Source organism: Aspergillus neoniger (genome assembly GCF_003184625.1).
Source record: "Aspergillus neoniger CBS 115656 unplaced genomic scaffold BO87scaffold_8, whole genome shotgun sequence".
Lineage (NCBI taxonomy): Eukaryota > Fungi > Ascomycota > Eurotiomycetes > Eurotiales > Aspergillaceae > Aspergillus > Aspergillus neoniger.
Genome location: NW_020291136.1, coordinates 357,035 through 378,116, shown reverse-complemented (window position 1 = coordinate 378,116; position 21,082 = coordinate 357,035). Strand labels below are relative to the sequence as shown.

General features: G+C 49.7%; 4 protein-coding genes across 4 annotated transcripts; 2 read left to right on the top strand and 2 right to left on the bottom strand.

Annotated features, from left to right (window-relative positions):
* Positions 1-826: 826 nt before the first annotated feature.
* On the bottom strand, positions 827-3,339 carry BO87DRAFT_414036 (patatin-like phospholipase domain-containing protein). Its single transcript, XM_025626607.1, has 2 exons — positions 1,803-3,339; positions 827-1,737 (listed from the first exon to the last, which is right to left on the bottom strand). The coding sequence occupies exons 1-2, from the start codon at positions 3,240-3,242 to the stop codon at positions 919-921; spliced, it is 2,259 nt and encodes a 752-aa protein (XP_025482160.1). The 5' UTR covers positions 3,243-3,339; the 3' UTR covers positions 827-918.
* Positions 3,340-9,986: 6,647 nt separating this feature from the next.
* On the top strand, positions 9,987-13,021 carry BO87DRAFT_228699 (leucine-rich repeat domain-containing protein). The gene is made up of 3 exons (XM_025618743.1): positions 9,987-10,146; positions 10,281-10,461; positions 10,557-13,021. Exons 2-3 carry the CDS (start codon positions 10,420-10,422, stop codon positions 12,933-12,935), a joined length of 2,421 nt encoding a protein of 806 aa, XP_025482159.1. The 5' UTR covers positions 9,987-10,146; positions 10,281-10,419; the 3' UTR covers positions 12,936-13,021.
* A 3,088-nt stretch (positions 13,022-16,109) lies between these two features.
* Positions 16,110-17,414, top strand: glcA (type 1 serine/threonine-protein phosphatase catalytic subunit GLC7; the record flags this gene model as incomplete). The annotated part of the gene is made up of 4 exons (XM_025627180.1): positions 16,110-16,286; positions 16,377-16,778; positions 16,943-17,242; positions 17,319-17,414. The coding sequence occupies 4 exons, from the start codon at positions 16,110-16,112 to the stop codon at positions 17,412-17,414; spliced, it is 975 nt and encodes a 324-aa protein (XP_025482158.1).
* A 2,043-nt stretch (positions 17,415-19,457) lies between these two features.
* sar1 (Arf family GTPase SAR1) lies at positions 19,458-20,598 on the bottom strand (the record flags this gene model as incomplete). Its single annotated transcript, XM_025619247.1, has 6 exons — positions 19,458-19,498; positions 19,563-19,862; positions 19,938-20,003; positions 20,107-20,146; positions 20,311-20,414; positions 20,580-20,598. 6 exons carry the CDS (start codon positions 20,596-20,598, stop codon positions 19,458-19,460), a joined length of 570 nt encoding a protein of 189 aa, XP_025482157.1.
* Between the last annotated feature and the right edge of the window lie 484 nt (positions 20,599-21,082).

Here is a 21,082-nt window from a genome sequence, read left to right as displayed (position 1 = left end):
TAGCCAACTCGGTGATCCTAGAAATCTTCAGACGGAAGCCTTTACCCCAGAAGCGGCAATCATCACCATCGTCATCATAACAATGATAAAACAAGGACGGCAGCAATACAGCTCCTCTTCCTAGCAACCAGCAAAGTCTTGGCTGCTACAATTGGCATGCATTGTGCGCCATGTTGGGATCGGGACTCTCTTTGGCTTGAATTTCGGTCTTTGGACTAAGCCTCTCTCTCATATGCGTTTGATGATTTGATGGGATTGATGGAGCTGGGTTCGGGTGGTAGGGATTGATGGGGGGCTGTCTTGGGTTATAGTTGTTTTGTAAGCGGTTTGAGGGGGGTTGAAGGGTGGTAATTGAAGGAGAGGGGTTATATTACTACTTATGTGGAAGGTAGGGGTTAATGTGGATAGTAGTCGTAGTATGGAAATAATTAGGACCGAGAAGGGGGGAATGATCAGTAGTACTTTGTTGTTTTGATGGAAGCGGGGGTGTGCGTTACCGTTGACATATATTGAGTGATTAAGTCGGACTTGATAAAATTTAATCGACGAATCTCTCAGTTTCTGGAACTACTTACATTTACTCTCCTGATTAACGCAATAAGCAGACGGATATTATCGTAGAACACCTCATTTACTTCATATTAGTACCACTAAGCACTGCAGTCTGCTGATAGTATTACTCTCATTTGACATGCATTAGCAACTCGAGCGGAAATTACTGGCACCACCACCTTTCATACCTAGTACTAGTAAGTGATTGTAATGTAATAGAGTACAAGTAGTATTAATATCTAATTCTTTCCTAACAGGATCAAAAGAAATTACTAGAAGATAGATAAATAGCAAGCTAGCTAAAAAAACCGCATCAAAAAAAGTACCACACCAGGTAGACAGAGATAAGAAAAAAGAACATCTCTCTCATCCGGGCCTAAGCGCCTCATCATCCCTGTACATATCCACATCATCAAAGAAAACCGCCGACTGCCGTCTCATCTCCTCAAAAATACTACTCCCCGTACTACTCCGACGGTGTTCCGGGACTCGCAGCAGCCGAGAAGACGAAGCCGAAGAAGTCGGTCGCCCAGCAGATTCGTTCGATGAATTCTCCGACAGCGATCCGTCCAGTAAATGCGCGTCTTCTCCGCTGCCGCCGCCTTCGCCGAATGTGATGTTAACGTTGTCCCCGCGTCGTCCGGGAAGGTTGTGGTCCAGGCGTTCGTTCAGGGGATCGGTGGCAGTGCGGGGGCTGGGATTGTAGTGGTTATCCGGGTCGTTATTTTGGCGCCAGCGAGATGGCGCCGGAGAGATCGGTCTGCCGCCGGCATGCGCGAATTTCTGTAAGCTTTTCACAACGGCGATTTCGATCTTTAGTCTGTTTTTGATAAATTGGAGCTTGGGGAATGCGCTTTGTTGACCCACGCGGAGCATGCGGGCGAGGCGCTCCGGGTTGGGGTCCGAGAGGATGTGAAAGAAGTCCGAGGGGACGGTCTTGGGCCAGATGGTCACTGTGCCGCTGAATTTTTGCAGCCAGATCTCGCTCCAGTCTTGGCCCATGGGCCGAGGTAGGAGTTCGAGGTGCCGCAGGACTCGGAGCCATTTGTTCATGTCTAGTTTGATGTATTGTTCTATCGCGGAGCCCAGGAAGCCTCCACGCCAGCCGCGACCTTTGCGGTGTGTGACTGGTCGGCCTACGGTGCCTCGGGAGCTGAAGAAGAAGAGGTTGATGTGTGGGTTTACCTAGTAGGGAGGGGTGGTGTTAGTCCAGTGTGCTCAATGTTGGGTAAAATGAGAGGAGGTTCTACCTGTGAGACGATGGTAAAGTTGACGTTGAAGTGAAGATTCAATGCTTTGATGGGAATATCGGTGCGCAAGCTGCCATCCTTCCACTTGTGTCCGAACGAGTATGGCGCCAGGGTGCCGTCGCGTTTCTTCGTCATCAAGACGACTGGGTTCAGGATGCCAGGGACTGCTGCAGACGCGAGCACTGCGCTCCATATTACGCAATTAGGTGAAGTTAGGTAGTTGGCCAAAATTGTAGGCGAATGAGGGTCAGATGGCACACAAGATACATTCAGGATGCGCCCTGTTCGTTCGTATGCCTCCCGAAACGTAGTTGAGCCCCTGCAGAACCAGCTACATTGTCGGGCCCATTCAAGAGTATCAAACCTCGCTCCTGTCCGCCACCATCGCCATACCCAAGTCGGGAAGCCCTCCTGGCATGCCCTGATCCGATGCGCTAGAGCAGGCACCAGTAACTGCTTCAACTCCTCGTCGGTCCTCGTAGCAACTAACGCAGCGACCAGCGCTCCTCCTGACGTGCCCGTAATTATTTCTGGCAGAACCCCATTATCCAGTAGCGCTCGCACTACTCCAAAGTGGTAATAGGCGAATGTAGCGCCTCCAGACAGGCAGAGGGCGGTTCGTCCGAAATTGGTGTCCAAATGCTTGAAATGCTGCAATTTCTCCTCGCTACCGATTCCCTTCGAGTCTGCGATCAATTGTATGCACGCATGTAGCTCATCAATGTATTCCTGTACCAAGTTTTTGGTACCAGAGTAAGCCTCACTGTAGAGTCGGGGATTCTCCACCCCAGCGAAGTTGTTCTTGACACACGCTTCCAGTAGTGTGCATAATTCTTCAGCTGCAGGTGACTGGCCTGAGCCGCGACGTTTCTCACGCCTTTCACGCTCCACCTCCCGTCTCACCTTCTTCAGCTGCTTCACTAGGTTGCTAATCGTAAGATGATCGTAGTAGGCGTATTCGTCGATCTCCTTCCATCTCTGATTCCCCAGATGATCGTCGAGCGCTCGGGCGGCTTTTTGCCAGTCGGGGTAATTTGTTTGCGCGCGTAACTGTCTTCTGAGGCTTTGCCTTCTGCCCCGCCATGTTACCCACTGCTCGTACAGGAAGATGTAGACACGGGTGAGTGTGTAGGCAAAGGCGAGGGCCGTGATCCAACCAAAGACGGTGAACAAAAAGGGCCATTTCAAAACTGTGTATAGCACACCTTCTCTGGTCTCATCCTTGGTCCGCCTAGGCTCTTTGCGGCGCCCACGTTCGCGCCTGACCCGTTGGTAGATGGGGCGCCAGTCGTTGAGGGCAACGAGCGGTGACGCGCCCTGGTCCGTCAAGGCAAGCTCGAATTGGCGCAAGTCATCGGGATTGATGAATTCTCGGTCGTAATCCGGTATCGTACTGGGATCGTAGGTGTCACCAGCTGCTGACTTCTCCGCCCCGTTCATGATTGATGATAATGATGCATGTTGGGTTAGAGATCGGGGATATGTGTGGTGGGGGGGAGTAAAGATAATCCTTGTGACAAGATTCAGTGACGCGCACTGGACAAGACATCGACGTCAGAGAGTTGAGTTGACACCGCCTCAAGTCTCCGGCGCCACTAATTACTTTGTTGGGCCCCGTGACGTCGAGTGGATGTGGCTGGGGATGTGGGGCTGGGCACTTTGACCAGGCTTCCCAATGGGGACTAGCCTCAGGAATCAAGGATGAGTGATACCACTAGTCCTATCTGGGAAATAGTCATGGCGGAGAGTTCCCGACAGTATTCTCTCTGAGTAACCTCGTGGTGCTTGCTTGCTTGTTTGCTTGCTTGCTTCCAGCCTCACCGGTGGTCCAAATGACAAGCCTGCATACTTTATTGGCGGCATACTATTGCCAGGGATGTAGGGCTCAAGCACTACCATATTGCTTATGGCAGTCACGAATATAGCGCAAAGAAGCTGACTCGGTGAGGCCTAGAATTCGGCTGAAGCTGAACCATACTGCGTGAGAAGCAATATCTGCTCCGTCATATTGTTATGTCAGAAAGCATCAGCTCAACTAGCTATACGTCCACTGTGTACATTGTGCTGCGTACTTACACATGCACTTAGGACACGCAATCACCAAAGTGCCAGCACACCTTCATTGCAGCAAGCGTTTGTTGAAGTCTATCTATCTGTCTTCTTCGTCCCGGTGGCCCGTGTAGTGTTGATAGATCGACATTGCAGACGAAGAAGCCTGCAAATCACTTCCCAAGTGACTATGATCATCGGATAGGATAAACACCGGATTACGTGATAAGATGGCTGCCATGAGCCATACCATGCCGCTTAAATCTGGGGAGCATTGGAATGTGTATCGCGCACGCACGCGCTGGAAGAACACGCGGGATCAGCAAGCAAAAACAGACTGTCGGCATGACTTGGAGGGAGGGAAGGGCAAAGGTAATTGCTCCTCATAACCTATCGCAGGACTATGATATAAACAGGTCACCGATACGTGTGGCATAGGTGGTCAGTAGTGTTGCGAAGCTGAGTCGCTCAGCTGCGCGCCCGTAGCTTCATGATAGGTTTCTGCCTGTCCACCAGCCGGAGAGTGTACCGTCGCCCCTCCCCTCCATGAGCACAGTCCTACCTACATTAGCCGCCTGAATCTCAATGTTGCCGCCCGTCTGGATGTGAATTATCGGTGTGACAAGGGGCACGAGGCATGGCTCTAAGCATGGGTTTGATTGGAGTGCTATTCGCAGAACAACCCTGGCCGGCATTCCTGATGTGATGGCGTTCGCAACTCGACATTGCGGGGTAAATTTACCGACTCTCCAAGTGTTCAACAACAATCGGAGACTTCTACCGGGTGGTCTGTGAGAATGCTGGGGTTGGTCAAAGGGGGCGGCGGCATCGTGGTAGATAATTGGTTATCACCACCAACCACGGCTGATACGGAGGCTGGAGGAATCCAGTAGAACGAATGATTTGCAGATACTGCGGATTATACTGGTCGGTGCTATGGACTTAACCTTCCTAGTCGTAAAGAGTACCCCGCCAATGTTGTAGAAACTTCGTAGGGTTTAGCCAGCACTTGGAAGGTTCTTCTTGCATGTTGCTGATCTGGTGTCGTACTAGTGGTGGGTTTGGATGCTGAATTTAGCCAACTCGCTTTGAGTATCACATTCATGCCCTCACATCCTCCGATCGCATCATGCCATGAGGACTAAACCCACCCACCTACATACGTAACTTGCTTTTTCCTTTCGATTGTTCTTGTTCTTTCTTCTGTCCAGCAGACAGCATCAGGTTTGCTTCCACACCTTTTATACATCATGCATCTTGTTCACCACGAAACCGGAATTCTTCAGCTGAACAGGGCAATGCAACAGCGATAGATAGATAGATATATAGATAACTAGTAGGTGATGTTTTATTGTTATTATTTTTCTCCCGTTGCGCGGTAGCCGCTTTTCCGCCCTTGGGAGACTAGGATCCGGTTAACGTTGAACCTTAGCCACAACAAACTATCCCTCTAGCGAGTATCGTCCACGGTTCATGAACTAAGCCTCTGCCGTTTGTCCTTCTATCTATCATTAACCCAGTTGATGCTTAGGTTTCCCGAAATGGTGGGATGCATCAGGGTCAATCCTAAAATTTCCACCATCATTCCATGACTGAACTCAACCACCCAGTTGCGCCCGTGTTACTTCTTCCCACCTTTTTTTCAACTAATGCATGAAGATCGCGCCTCGGTGGTTTTTTACTTCCTTGGTCCTGTATGCACCATACATACAGGATGTAGTGCGGTACGTAAGTACTTACGGAGAGCCCGCAGAGACGGGATAGACAGACAGACATCATTTCTTTCTTCCTGTCTCTCTCCCTCATCCTTGGCGTTCCTCTCCCTGCAGTTGGTTAGTCATTAGTATACAAAGTTACCGGGGAAGGCAAAATTTGCCAATTGGAACAGCGATGTCGGCTTTGATTGGCGACGACAATCGCGAACGACTGCTGATCATTCGAGCGGTTGACTGCAGTGGAGACCCGCCTTTCGAGTCGTCAGATCCCACTGGAGTTGTCTTTCCCCCCCCCGTATCCACACTCGGTTTTCCACTCCCGGCCCGGGCTTTTGTTTCTCGTTGCTAGACTACAGTACTCTATCAATCATTCAATGGATTGAAAGGAACGGCCTCCATAATTCAGACTAAACAATGACTCCATTCCTCCACCAGCAAGCGGGCAGATCAGATGCCATAAAGGTCATGTGCACTCCCTCATTGTTGAATTTCATTGGAGGTCCGCAATAAACACCAAACCCGGGTCTCCATCCCAACCATCTACAGCACCCAGTACACAGTATTTGCTTCCCGAAGGAAACAGAAAAACACTCCAGCCTAGCATTCCTACATCGGAGCCTGCTCGGATGTTTTGCCCTGTAAGTAACGTTGTCGCCGAGAGGATTCTACCCCAGTATGTGAGACACCATTCAAGCAGGGATACGGGTAAACAAGGATGAGCCACTTCCACTACTCCTCGCATGATAATCGATCAGAAAAAAAAAAAAAAAACAAAATGTGAACAAGACCTGGAACACTACTCCTAGCATGCGTTCTCCAAGCGCATGGCAAATTGAAGAAGCATGCGGCCTTCGCCCACAACGCCGAGGAAAGAAAGTTTCTGATTGGCAATACCGCTCCTTTCATCTATAGGCGGCAGAATAAACAACGTCCGATCTAGGACGCACCTGGAGATTTCTTTCCATGTAGGCATCTGCGTGTAATCCTGCTACTGCAATGATGGTGCCTTGTCATCTAAATCGATCGGGGGGCGAGACACTAGAAGCCAAGAAGAGACAGAAAAAAAAAAAGGTCCCGACCCTCAACAGTAATTTGCGACGAAAGTAAGGAACGGAGGCGTCGCGAATGTATTATCATGAAACAGGGACTCGCTACCGAAGGTTCCCTCTTTTCTCCCCTATCCCCCGCTGTCATGGATATACGTACCAGGTGGTGTCATTGTGTACTGGAAGGAATTGGAGAAATTTCTACCACGGCACGGCAAACCGTCTGCCAAAATTTTATGGCTATCAGTTTTAAGGCAACGATCACGGACCATCTGGTCCACTACCATGGACGTCATCGAACAGAGTTCAAAGACTTTTTTTACCCCTCGTCGTGATCGATATTGTCGGAGATCACAGGAACGTGGGCATTCTGTATGGATGCATAGACGAGGCCGGCAAATGATGAAACCCGCCTAGATAGCCAGAGGGGCAGGGTAACCATGGATCGAATGATGTTTTTGCAAAGGAGGGTTGGGGAGTGGGCACCGGGAGAAAGAATGTGGTGTGATGATGGACCATGGTCGGTAAGCGGTGTGACTGACAGCGGGAAGGGAGGAGGGTAGTAGGGATGCAGTGAAATGGGAACTGGAACTGGAACTGGAACTCTGTAGGCGACACAACGGAGGTTTAGGTTTCGCAATCGAGATAACCACACAGTACATCATCGCCCTAGCAGCTTTTATGTACGCGTAGTGTTTCCCGAAGCTCAGGAATGTGGGAGCATGATTTGCTGGGGGGAGGGCAGGTTGGACTACGAAGAAGCAAGTCGAGCGATCACTTCGCCATGGCCGATGACCGATGACCCGATCATCCAGTAGACGGTATGGAGTAATGGGTGGTGGTCAGTTGATCATAAAGATGAGACTGAGACCTCCACTTGAGCCTCTCAAGAATGTTAAAGGTCAGTGCGAGATAAACCAGGTACGTAGGTTGATGAATACCAGACTAAAAGTTAAGCACAAAGTATCTACATAGTACCAATCGTCATAGTTGGTAGAGTTACTGAAGGGAGTAATAAACCATGTAGATAGATAGAGAGTGTATTCTTTTGAGATACAATCATTCTATCTGCCTCGGAACGAGGGGAGATGTCTTTCCGAGTTTCAGGCAATGACCGAAAGGATGGATGGATGGGATTAATGGATGGATGCAGGGCGAGTCCCCATCCGGACAAGGCGAGAAGTTTCCAAAAGTTGCGATGTGTCCGATTCCCTCTTTTTAATTATCTCGAAGCCGCTACTGTACGGTCATTTCTGGTATATACGTATAGTTCCAGGTACGAAGTTTTAGTAAGTATTTAGTAGGTATCTAAAGCTGCCTCATCCCGATCGGAATACTTTTAGTAACATCCTAGAAAGTAGAGAGCCCCCTAGAAATGTCCGTGATGTTATTTTGGCTCTCGCCGGTGTCCTTTTGCTTCCCTTTTGGCCCTCGAGGATGTCGCTAAAAATCCATCCTCTAGAGCTTCTCGAGTAAAGCGTCATGCAGGTGCTGGAGAAACGCCTGTGATTCGTTGAAAAGGCAAGTACATGAATGTCCGCCAGGGCGCTATCAGCTGCACGTTTGGGGACCCACCGCCAATCACGGGGCGACTTGACATCGTCCGTCCAGTTACCGCCGGCACAGTTGCATCCGCCCAAGAGGCGGGTCTCCCTCTAAGCACCGCCCGGTTCAACCAAACACTGCGCTTCATTCCGTTTCTTACCCCCCTCCTTCCTCCATCCAACATACACAACAGAAAAAAAAACTTTTCACCCGACCTGCAGCATACTGGAGCCGGGCTTGCAGTGGCTTCGAATTGGTCAAGGAAAAATAAGAAAAGAAAAGAAAAGAAATAAAAAAATAGCATGGCCTACTTACGTTTCCTAGTTACTTGGCAAATTTGATCAACATGGTGTGTGCGTTCTACACCCTCCAGATTGGTCCAGAAATCCTTCCGCCCTTCAAACCAAAAGTATGTGCGTACGGAGTTTTCCTTTCATACTTAAACATCATTATTACTATTATTGTTGTAGTTGCATACTACTAGTCCTCCGTTACTGCATCAGCCAAGTCCAAGGGTCGGCGATCGGGATACCCGCTTCGAGGGATTCGGAAAGATTGCTCCACCCTTCGCCAGAGCCGAAGAATGGCAGTCCTTCGTTTGACCGTTGTAGTGATACTGTATTGTGTGTATGCTTCCATCCTGAAACCGATCTTGACTGATATCAATGAAGTAACTTTGGGATAACCATTGGTACTGAGAGGGGAAACGCGATAACAACTATCTATTCCTACTATGAGGAATGCCAAAATTTTGAGAGATCGCTTATCAATTCATCATGGCCTTGTCCAACTGAGTAATCCAGAGTACCCCGCTAGATAGAGTTTCCGGAGAAGGCTAACCAGTCATTTGAGGTATGGGTCCGTATTAATCAATTGTATGTGGGCGCTTTCAGTTCTTTCTTGATAGGATCCGGTAGACAAGGGAACGAAGCTGAGTTGACGAACAACTGGATTTTAACAACGGACCTTTCCCGACGGTCGCCACCGACTGGTTTATGGATACAACGATGATTTGATGGATGTAAAAAAGGCCAAAACAATAATGAGGACAAAATTAAGGCGAATCGAAAGTCAAAAAAGACACAGAAGTCTAGTATTATTTACTATTTCTCTTTACCTGAGTCTGACTATGGGGTGGTAATCCCGTACCCGCCGTGGTCTTAGCGTACCGTACGATACGTATGCAAGTACGCATGTACCTCTGGACGACGCCCGGTGCAGCGGCTCCCTGACCAAGGGGAGAGCAGGACAAGATAACGCGAAGATTTTTATATGATAATAAATTATATTAGTCCCAGTATCGCCAGCCCGTCCTTTTTTTGCCTCTTCCCTCCTTTCCCTCCGTCTCTCCCAGAAGTGACATATTTTTGCTCAGCCCAGCAACAAAACACCTGCACTTATCTCGAGACTGCGTCGCATTGTCTTGTGGTTTTTCTTTATTTCTCTTCTGACCGCGCTTTCCCCCCCCCCCCTTCCCTCTTCATCCCGACAGTAGTTAATTTGAAGGCATACCTTGTCAGCCAACAATAATTTACTACTTGAACCCGGGCTTACCACACTTACTACTACCACCCACACCCCCCTACGCCCCTCCCCCCCTCAGCTGATTGCTCCGGTGCTCATCCATACCCACTCCTCCCTCCCTCTCTCAATCCTCCACTACAAACCCCCCGTCACGTATCGTCCACTAGTCGAAGGTCCGTGGTGCTTTGCATATTAGCTCCCCCCGGTCCTTTTCTTTTTCTATCCAGCCCATCCATCTTCTCCTTTTTCGGTGATCACTCCTGCTTCAGCTCGCCTCTTCCTCCTCCCTCAGCTTCGTCCCGGTGACAGGCTTCTCTTCTCAACTGACATTGGAGACCTTCCCTTTCGTCTCCAACCACTCCATCCCTCCTCTTCCTCGTGTCTAGCATAGTTGTGGTGGGCGGCTTCGTGATTCTGTTCGACGATTAGTTTATCGTTATTGTGCAACCCCCCTATATCTTCGAGGTACATCCCAGCCTTGTCTCCTTCCTTTCGACAATAGTTACGAGGCATAGCGCCTTGGGCTAAGCTATCTATCTTGAGTCAGTTTTTGTTGTCGTGAGTCACGGCTAACTCTCGCCCGCTCTACCATCCTGCAGGTCCTCTTCTTCTTTCGCTTTTTGTCTTGCCAGCAAGATGTCGACTCTCGCCGTCCCTGCTGCGAGTACTTGAGCGTTCCTCTTCAGAGTCCGCCTAACCAGATAGACTTTTGTCTCGTTGGGCGAAGCAATTTCCGTAATGGAGAAGCTGAACACTGAAGATGGACAGCTCTTCATAAAAGTTCGTGCGCCCCCTCATACACTTATTCGTCTTGACCTGTCTCTCTCCTCCCTAGTCGACTTTGCTTGCTTGCTAACTCTAACCTCTTCGTCTAGAATCTCGCTAGTTTTGTTCGTACACACGAAAAGGCCCTTGCAAACGCGCTGCAATTAAAGCGCCAACCTACCAAAAATGCGCAATCCTCCCATACCCAGTCGGGCTCGTCGAGCTCGGCTTCCTCCACTCTTGCAGCGGCCCTGTCCTTTGGGGCACTGAAATTCACTTCGCAGAATGTTAAACCTGCCAAACTCACTCTCACTCCCCATCACCTGTTTTACCTCTTGTCCCGTTTTGAAGAACTTTCTATTGCCGTCGGTCCCCTGAATGTTAGGCTGGAGAATATTCACACGGATGGATCGCAGTCCTATGTGTCATTCCTGAATAAGCCTCAGCGATCCAGGGGTGACCGGGACTCTATCCACTCCGTGTCCAGTGTCCGTAGCGTCATGTCTGGTATGAGTTCACTTTGGTCTTCATTTGGTTTGGTTTCCAAAGACTCGGCTTCCAAATCCGAGAAGGCCAAAGCAGCTCTAGAAGCGGATACCAAATACCTATACTCTGCCTTTACCAAGATCCCCTGCCTGCGTTTAGCCCCTGACCGCCGTGCCCGGTTGATCCGTGGTTACGAAGAATTCCCTTTTGACACTGCCGTTCCATTGCATTCCTTTAAGAATTTGAGCGCGTTAGAGATTATTGATATAGACTATCGCTCGTTCTTCGGCTGGGATAGGCTGTCCGAGCAGTTGCGGACGCTGACAGTCAAGAGGGCTAATATCGAGGACCCAGCAGAATTGCTCACGGGCATTGTGCTGGATGACATTGACAAACGTCGGCGGCGTTCGTCAAAACATCACCACTCACCCATGATGGGGTGGAGTGGGAATGCAAACCCCCAGCCAGTCAACAAGCCCGAACTGTCTGGTTCGCTCTCTGCTCCCGGGTCGCCGGTTGCTGATGCACCCTTTGGATCCAGTGCTAGCCCCCAAGCAGCTTCGATGATTAGAATGGCATCTGAGGGTTCTAAAGCTCGACCACGCACCGGAAGCATTTCTCCCACACGTCCCACCAGCTCGAAACACTCGACTTACCGTCATGGCCGTGGAACCGCCTCCCGGATAAGACGCACTGGCTCTGGCAGTTCCAACTCTAGCGAAACCTCGGGTCACCGCAGCGCAAGCTCTTCAAACCTACTCTCCGGTGTCTTGCCAGCACACAAGTGGCGGTTCTTGCGACATCTTGGCCTCCCTGACAACTCCTTGACCTCCATCACTGCCGCCGGCCTTGCTCCAGTGGCCAACACCCTACAATCGCTCGATCTATCGTCGAATCTTTTCACCGAAGTACCCGACAGTCTCGCGTCCCTGGTTGCCTTGAGAGCTTTGAACCTCTCTCATTGCATGATCGAATCTCTTCACTCCTTGTCACGCAACCCTCTTCCCGCCATAACCGCACTCAACCTCCGCGGGAACCGTCTCCGTTCTCTCGCGGGAATTGAGAGGCTGCTTTCGTTGGAACGGCTGGACCTCCGAGACAACAACCTTACGGATCCTACTGAGATTGCTAGGCTCACGAATCTCCCTGAGATACGGGAGATCTGGGTTTCTGGCAACCCCTTTGTGAAAACACATCCAAACTACCGTGTTGTGATTTTCAACTTGTTCCGACGCACCCCAGGTTACTCAGAGGACATCATCATAGATGGGTCGGGACCAGGATACACCGAGCGGAAGCAACTGGTGGAGCGAGCTGCGGAACCCGAGGCTGCACCTGTCATACGATCCGCTGCGGCAGATCTTTCTACCGTTGTCAGCAAGCCCCTGCACACAGTTCCTCAGGAGTTTTCGCTGCCTTACGAGCAAATTGGACCAGTCGGACGAGTGGGCCAAAATGGAATCGATGTTGGGTCTACTCGTCGAAAGAAGGGTACACGGCGGAAGATTGCCGATCGCCCAAAAGATAAGCCTTCCGCTGATGTTAATCGTGAATCAGGTGCGGTGGTGCCTTCTATTCCTTCTGTTCAGCCTGTGCAATTACCTGTTGATCCGTTTGTCACGGCAACCCCCGACCGTCAATGGAAATCTGATGGTGGACCTCAGGCCAGACCCGCAAGTCCCAAAATCCCGGAAAGGACTGAGATTAAACGCGATTCATCCGCTCTTCAGACCCAAGACCAACTTGGCCTCCAGCATGCACTCCAGGGTAAAGACTGGAATGTAGACGGAGATTTCTACAAACGGCAACTAGAGGCTCTTAGGCAAGAACTTGGGAATAGCTGGCTCAGGACGCTCGAGGAACACAGGTGGAAGGATGTGCAGACGGACATCAATGTGTCTTGCACTGCAGCTGATTATTCTGATCCGACGAGGATCCCAGTGGACCCCCTGACCAGGGTGAATCCCCAGGTCATCCTAAGCGGTGGCCATGCCCTAAGTTGACTGCGTGGAAAGACTCCAGTCGACAAGGGCAAATGAAATAAAGAAGAAAAAAAGATCAAATGGAAAAAAAAGGTTAAAAAAAAAACGAAGAGAAAAATAGGAAAGAAAAGACAAGAGGACAAGGAGAGAGATTGAAGGAACAAGGGAGCAAAGAACATCTTGACCTCATCCATGGTCGTTCCTAAGTCTGGAATTTCGGTTTATACCTTTCACACCCCCAGAGAAAAGTTCGGTTTGGCTTCGAAAAACGCAGTTCTTCCACGATACCTTCCGGTTTTTGACTATACTCAACCTTATACACGCAAACCTTTTAACGACATGCTTACGGCAGCTGGTTGTCAAACTGCATCATTCACGGCGTTAGGTGATCTTTCAGAGCTTACGGCCCGGATGCGTGGAACACATGAATGATTCTTCATTCCTCCTTCGTCTTTCTCCTCCCTCTCCCACTCCTCTCTTGCTTCGCCGCAGTTATACACCACCTACGGCCCGCATCCGACCGTTCCCGGCTGGTCCATCTGATAGGATTACTTTTTTGTTATTATTTGTTCTAGACGGCTTGTATTGTATTTTGGGGCAGGAGTGCTGGTGTCCAGGAGTTCAACTGGTGTCTTGATTTATATACGACGTGATGTTTCGCTTTTTCGGTACTGCTCGTTGTGACTTGAGTGTTTCCCGTTTCTACTGCTTGCACATGACGTTCCGCGCATGCGATGATCCTTCAGGATGTATACTGAGTTGCTTCTCTTCTCGTTTTCTTTTCTTCTTTTTCTTTTTTTTGGCGTGCTGCCGTTTTCTACGGATTATTTTCTGGGACCATCATGGCCCATGATGAGATTCGGACCTAATGCATGAGACACGAAGATGTTGTGACGAGTCAGATCAGATGTTCTCTCTTCCCCGCGGTAGCGCCAATAGTTGAAATGCAATGCGCCATGGGCGCTTTCGGATCAGGTGCATCACACGTAGAGTTGAAGAGGGTGGTGGGGGAGAACAGAAGGAACATCCCCACTGGAAGTAGAATCCAATGTAGATATGCCATAGATAAGTGCTTGTCAGGTACCTCCCCGGGGATTTTCAATAGAATGAAGGAGCCAAGGGACATTGAGGCGTTAAAGCAAAGCATGCAAGCGCTCGTGCGACCATAAGGAGGGGGGAGGTCATGGGCATACGTAAGTAGGTCCGAGGTATAAATGTACATGATGTATATGTACATCAGGTAGGTAGATCACCGGCAGGCATGTCGAGAATCCACACACGGTTTCAGCACCGTGGGGATCTTTGTTTGAGGGGGTAGAAGAAGCTGGACTGCTGCAAAGAGGGGGGAAATGCGGCATCGATTGGCGGCGCTCCCTTGCAGCAGGGGGTAGTGCCGCAGAGTGAGTGAGGGTCGAGGTCGGGGAAGAGATGATCTGGGGTTGAAGGCCAGTAATTAGTTAGTGAGTCTGTAGAGTTTTTGACAAAAGTACGAAGGAGGATGAAGCGGAAATGCAGTCCCCTGAAGAAGGAGGGGTATGGGTAAAGAGAGTTGAGAGAAGAGAGTCGAGACGTTGACAGACCGTTGGAGGGAGAGAGTTTAGTATCATCAGTTAGGAATAGTATTACTAGTAGAAGACACACCCTTGAAGCGCTTTACTGTTTAATGAATGGCGCGCCGCCCGCCGCCCGGGCGATGAACCAATCAGAAGGAATAAACACGAGGCCGGGGCCCTTTCCGTTTTGCCATCCGGGAGTCTCAGGCAGGCAGGCAGTCAATCAAGAGTTCCTCCTCCCTTTGCTTTGCTTTGCTTTACTTTGCTTTGCTTGACGCTGCGTTGCGTTACTTTGGCTTTGGCTTTGCTTTGATCTCTCTCTTCCCTCTCTCTCACTCTCTCTCTCTCTCACTCTCTCTCTCTCTCACTCACTCTCTCGCCCAGTCCAGGTTCTCTGCTGCTCCTCTCGCGCGCGTCTCAAGTGGTGAGCTTGTCTTCCTTCGTTACTGCCATCCTCTCTGCCCCTTCCCACCTCTTCCCACTCCCCCCCCCAAAAACTTGCTATCATCTATCTATCTATCTTGCTTCTTCACATTCTGTTTCGCTCGTGCTTCTCCTGTTTCTCGTGGAATTTGGCGAAACCCTTTTCAGCCTCGAACGGTTTTCCCAGAAAGCCTTGCAAAAAGAGAAAGAAGAGATCGATCGATCCCTTGATTGCCGGCAACCAAACACAATCAATCCCAACTACTTGCGCGCGCCCTTTCTCTCTTGTCACTGACACCCTCACTCACCACCCTCTTACAAACTTCTCTCTCTCCCTCCCTCTTTCTCTCCCTCTTTCCATCTTCCCCCCTTCTACGTGACTTTCTTGATCGGTTCTTTTACACACCCCTCACGCCACACACACCAGGTACAGAAGGAGTAAAGAAGGACTCTTCCTCCCACCCCATCTTCGAACAAGAGCTCGCCTCCAATCTCGGCTTCGCTTGTTGGCCCTTGTTTTTCTCCCCAACCCACCCCCGTTTCTCTTCCGCCGCCGGCTGCTATTTTTTGCAACCGCCCCGTCCAGAAGCAGTCTTTCGCCCAGCGATATCTTCTTACGCTCAAAACCTTGCTAGCCGCATCTCGCCGTTATCAACGCGCTTCGCCTTCATCCACCCTCCCGTGTGAAAAATTTACCAAGGCCGCTTGCTTCTTTTCTCCATCAATATCTGGCATCGCTGTCGGATCTTCTCAGTGTCCCCAAGGCCATTTGGCCTGTTGCCGCTTTTAACTTCCCTTGTCTCTTTTAGATTCTGTTTGGTAAGCCGACTTCTTACTACTTTTGACAACTTCTCACCCCTCCTCTCCCCGTCGCCCCGTTTCACCCGCCATCCAAGTTAAACCCAGCTTGAAGAAAAAAAAAAAATTTCCCGGGCGCATTGATCACGCGTTTCTTTCCTCGCCTCCTGCTGCACCTCATTCCATAGTCTGCCCTGCTCTCTCTGGACCATCTCTAACCTTCATATTTTCGCTGCCACAGCCTATAGACGCCGCGTCATCAATCGTATCGCCTACCGAGCCCTCCGCAAAGCTACCCTTTTCGCGCCCTTCTCTTCTTCCGTTGTCCAACACTTGTGTTAATTGATCCTTTTTTTCTCTTTCTCTTTCTTTTCTTTTTTTCGTTTTCTTTTGCGTCGTCTCTCATTGGAGTCGCTCAAACATGGCCGATCAAGACGTGGATTTGGACTCGATCATTGATAGATTGTTGGAGGTGAGGGGCAGCCGGCCTGGCAAGCAGGTTCAGCTTCTGGAGTCGGAGATCCGTTATCTTTGCACCAAGGCTCGGGAAATCTTCATCTCCCAGCCCATACTGCTGGAATTGGAGGCACCCATCAAGGTAAAAACGCCATCCCTCATTTGTCCCGGTCGAGATCGGGTCAGCGCGTCTATCTTTCGCGGAAACTAACCCGGTGGCGCTTATTATTAGATCTGCGGTGATATCCACGGCCAGTACTACGATCTTCTGCGTCTTTTCGAATACGGTGGCTTCCCGCCCGAGGCCAACTACCTGTTCCTGGGTGACTACGTTGACCGTGGCAAGCAGTCGCTTGAGACCATCTGCCTTCTTTTGGCTTACAAGATCAAATACCCCGAGAATTTCTTCGTTCTCCGTGGTAACCACGAGTGTGCGTCCATCAACCGTATCTATGGTTTCTACGATGAGTGCAAGCGGCGGTACAACATTAAGCTGTGGAAGACTTTCACGGATTGCTTCAACTGCCTCCCCATTGCGGCTATCATCGATGAGAAGATCTTCACCATGCACGGAGGTCTGAGTCCCGACTTGAACTCGATGGAACAGATCCGTCGTGTTATGCGCCCCACTGATGTAAGTGCTCTTTCCTATCGATATTGTGGGGTCTTATCCTCGCCTTTCTTGAAAAGACGAAGACCAGGCCCTTTTTCATTTGTTGACTTAAGGGTCCTGGGAGCGATGAAACAATCCTTTCCGGGCTCCCTGAAGCCTTGAGCTTCGCCTGCTAACGACGATAGATTCCCGACTGCGGTCTTCTTTGCGACTTGCTCTGGTCCGATCCCGATAAGGACATCACTGGCTGGAGCGAGAACGATCGGGGTGTATCCTTCACATTCGGTCCGGACGTCGTGTCGCGGTTCCTTCAGAAGCATGATATGGACCTGATATGTCGCGCACACCAAGTCGTCGAGGATGGCTATGAGTTTTTCTCCAAGAGACAGCTGGTTACGCTATTCAGTGCTCCCAACTACTGTGGCGAGTTCGACAACGCTGGTGCGATGATGAGCGTCGACGAGAGCCTACTTTGTTCCTTCCAGGTAGGCCACCACAAACCAATCTGTTCTCGAATGAGGGGAGCGTTCTTGAAACTAACGGGTATTTTCCTCGCATTAGATCTTGAAGCCAGCAGAAAAGAAACAAAAGTACGTTTACGGGGGCATGAGCTCAGGCAGGCCCATCACTCCTCCGCGAAAGCAAAAGAAGAAGTAAGGAATCATACGAGCTTTTCCATGTGCAGCAGGTTCGGGCGGAGATAAGAACGTCATAAGTCCCACACAATGTCACACTACAACGAGAGACCCAAATCCCCAACGACATTCGATGGCCACACATTAGACGATCGGCAGCAGCAGTACACCCCAGCCCTCCGAGAACCTCACGACACGCAGAACGTCTCAATTTTCCCTCCGCGCATACCAGACTCCAGCGACTCCCCCAGTCATTGATTTCCCGCTGAATGTGTTTCATTTCTATATGGAAGGTAGTTTCTGCTCCAAGTAGGGGTTGGTGTTTTCTCATTCTTGTTGATCTTCATTCTTCAACTTCCTTTTTCCTTTACCTTTTTTTATTTCCTTCCCATTGTCCAACTTGTGTTGTCCGAATTCATTTGACAGGAAGGGGAAGCGACGGGCTGCATCTGGTGTTTTCCAAGTGCGTTTTTTATTCAAAATCTTCCTGTGAGTGTAATGCCAACCAAATAAGCAACGACACGCCCGTGTCTTTCGAGCGTCCAAAACCAAGATTCTGCTCTCCCCCGTCCTCTTCCTTCCTTTTCCCTTCGCCCATCTAGTCACATTGTCTATACCCCCACTCTACCCAGCAGACACCGATCCGTGGAAATGCATTCAGCTAGCTTGTCAATGGAATTCAATGCATTCGACACACAAACGACAATCCACCAACCCAACGTCCAAACTACTACCTACTTATCGCAGAAGTGGAACGAACTCATTATGCGGGAAAGCGGGGAGAAGGATACGAATCAAACCAAACCAAACCAAACCGGAATAGTATGGTATGGTATGGAAGGATGTATGGAATGCACAGAACGGGAAAGGGGTTTTGTTGTTGTTGTTGTTATTGTGGTGCCTGAATGACGTCGTTTTTCTACTCTCTCTCTCTCTCTCTCTTGGACCCCTAGGGGTATTGTATCCGTCTCGTGTGACATTGTGTGCATATATGTGTGGGTGTGTATGTGTGTGTATTATTTGTATTATCTATCCTATCATATCTTACCTTGTCTTCTTTCTATTTTGGTTTGGTTCTCTGGTAGCAAGTCGACTCATTGAAGTTGGTATTATTGCCTGACTTAGTATTAATAGAGGATGAACATTATTAGAATAATGAGGTAAGTGTGCATAGTGACTACTACTACTACTACAATACATAGTGTTCGTAGTCATTTACCATCTTGAGGCGTCGCAAATCTATACAGGAAATTGGTGTGGTAGATGATGGAGATGTGGTTATACTACACTAGAGTATTATATAGTACGGTATCTGAAGTAACCATTTGGGGAATTCAGATGTATTGATGGAAAAATTGATTATATGGGTAAAGTTATGATTATTCTCATTTCTGCGTATTCGGTCGTACTATCTAGAGAACAGAAGCAAGCAAAACAGATGAATAGTTGGAGAGGGGGGAGGGGTGGTGACTGAACTAGATTGTTACAGTACAAGGGGAGGTTTAAAGAGATTGGAGGGAAACGGGATTTGTCTTTGTTTTATTTTGCTTTGTTGATTGATTGTCTGGTCTTGGTAGGCGAAAGGCAGAGAGAATAAGAGGAAAGGTGGCTACAACGAGATGAAAGGGACAAACGTGATGGAAGTAAGTACCAAGAAACTGGGTCGAGACATCAAAAGGATCAGATCAAACTCCGACGAAACGCACACGACAATTCATAGTATGAATCAATGTAGGAAGAAATGAACATCAGATGGTTTGAACAATCGAGATACATTGTAGATGGATGGGTCAAGAGAACTATTATGCCTAGTAGCGAGTACTTTCTTCCAGGCAGTTGTGATGACCTGTCTGATTGGACGGAGTAGAGTTCATTTCATTGAACTGCATTGGATTGGATTGGATTGGGATATATGGAGTTCCTACACCCCCTACAGAGGGTTCGGAGGGAGACTGAGGAGATTTCGTTTAGGACAGAGTCATCGAGAATAGGTGGATAGGGGAACAAAAAAGAGTAGTCGGGATATATCGCAACAATAAAGTCAACAGCTGGCTGGCTGGCTAGCTTAGACGTACTGAGACAGCCATCTGATACCTTCACCGTATCCTACATAGCATAGAACGATTAGCTCCTGATTGACACCGACTGGGACATAGAAATTTCCACTCACCCTGTCTCATTACAACACTGCACATGAACACCTCAATGGGCCGGATTCCCTCAAGAGGAACCTTGCCCTTACCCGTGGTCTGGTACAATCCAAGCTGGTGGCGAAGCTCGTCCTCGCTAACAGCATCGGGGTGGTCGATCTTGTTTCCGAGGATCAGGAAGGGAACCTTGGCCAGCTCCTCCATGGCAAGGAGGGCGTCGAGCTCAGCCTTGGACTCGGGGAAACGCTCGTGGTCCTTGGCGTCAACGAGGAAGACGATACCGCTAACTTCGGGGAAGTAGTCCTTCCACAGACGACGAGCTGTTTAACGAGAGTTGCTACATTTAGTTTTCTGGCTTTGCTCTATAACACGGGGCTACGAGGTATGTTACTCACCCTGCTGGTGACCACCCAGGTCAAAGGTCGTGAAGCGGTTGTTGCCGATGGCGAGCTCTTCGGATGCTGTATTGAAAGGAGTGCGGTTAGCCATTGTCCGCGATATCCAGTTTCCTTCGGTCGCTGTCGCATAGTCTCTCGCTAGCATGGTCATGTAGGCAATACGTACTCGGGTGAGCAGTGGGCTGGAGGATGGCAACCCGGTCGTTCTATTATCGAACACAGATGTTAGCTTATCGTTCAGCTCTCTCGTGACCCTATCCCTGCCGTGGTGGCAATCCCTTCTGATCGAAGTCCATCCCATGCGTTGTCATATCCACCGTCGTCGCCACCAAAGCGAGGCTCGCTCGCGAAAGCAATGGAGCTCGCATACCTTCAGCATGTGCAGGAGGGTCGTCTTTCCGGCATTATCGAGACCGAGGAACAGGAGCTTGGCGTGCTTGTTGAGCAGGCCAAGGGAGGCCAGAATATCGTAGACTATTCGAGAATAATATATCAGCAACTTGGCACACAAGAGACCCAGAGAGCAAGAGGAAAGACGATGGAGAATCAATGGATCCAACATGGCGTGGGAGGGCAGGTCTGCAGACCACCTGATGATCGGGGCCAAGTCGGCGGATGGCAAAACAGGGGACTACCTACACCAGTTAATGAGCCACATGGTGGAAATCGACTCAGAACCTCAGACTATGGATTTGTGAATCGGATAGCAGCACGAGGCAGGTGCAAAATGGGCCAAATGGCGGTGGTGAACGGCTAGGCTGGAGATAAGAGCAGGAGAAGGAGCCAGGTTGCGGTGGCCGACAGTTGACGTTGGACTTTCGCTTGCCCGGACGCCTAGCCGAGCGCTTAAGCCAACTCAGCCGCCGGGAGATCATCCGCCCCGATCGAGTCGTTGGAACAACTACTATGAATTACATTTCTATTTTTACACTATCGTCAAGTTACGCAGGAAAGTTCATCATACGTTGGCATATTCAATGACACAGTCATTCGCTCAGTATCTACAAATTCGATAACGAAAGCAAACGGGGTATACGCGTAGCAAACCGCCTCCATGCAACCCGGGCTAACAGAGCAATAATGCCGACCGAAAGTCAAATCCGCCGCTCAGCAGCGCGGAGGTGAACAATGAAGAAAAGGAA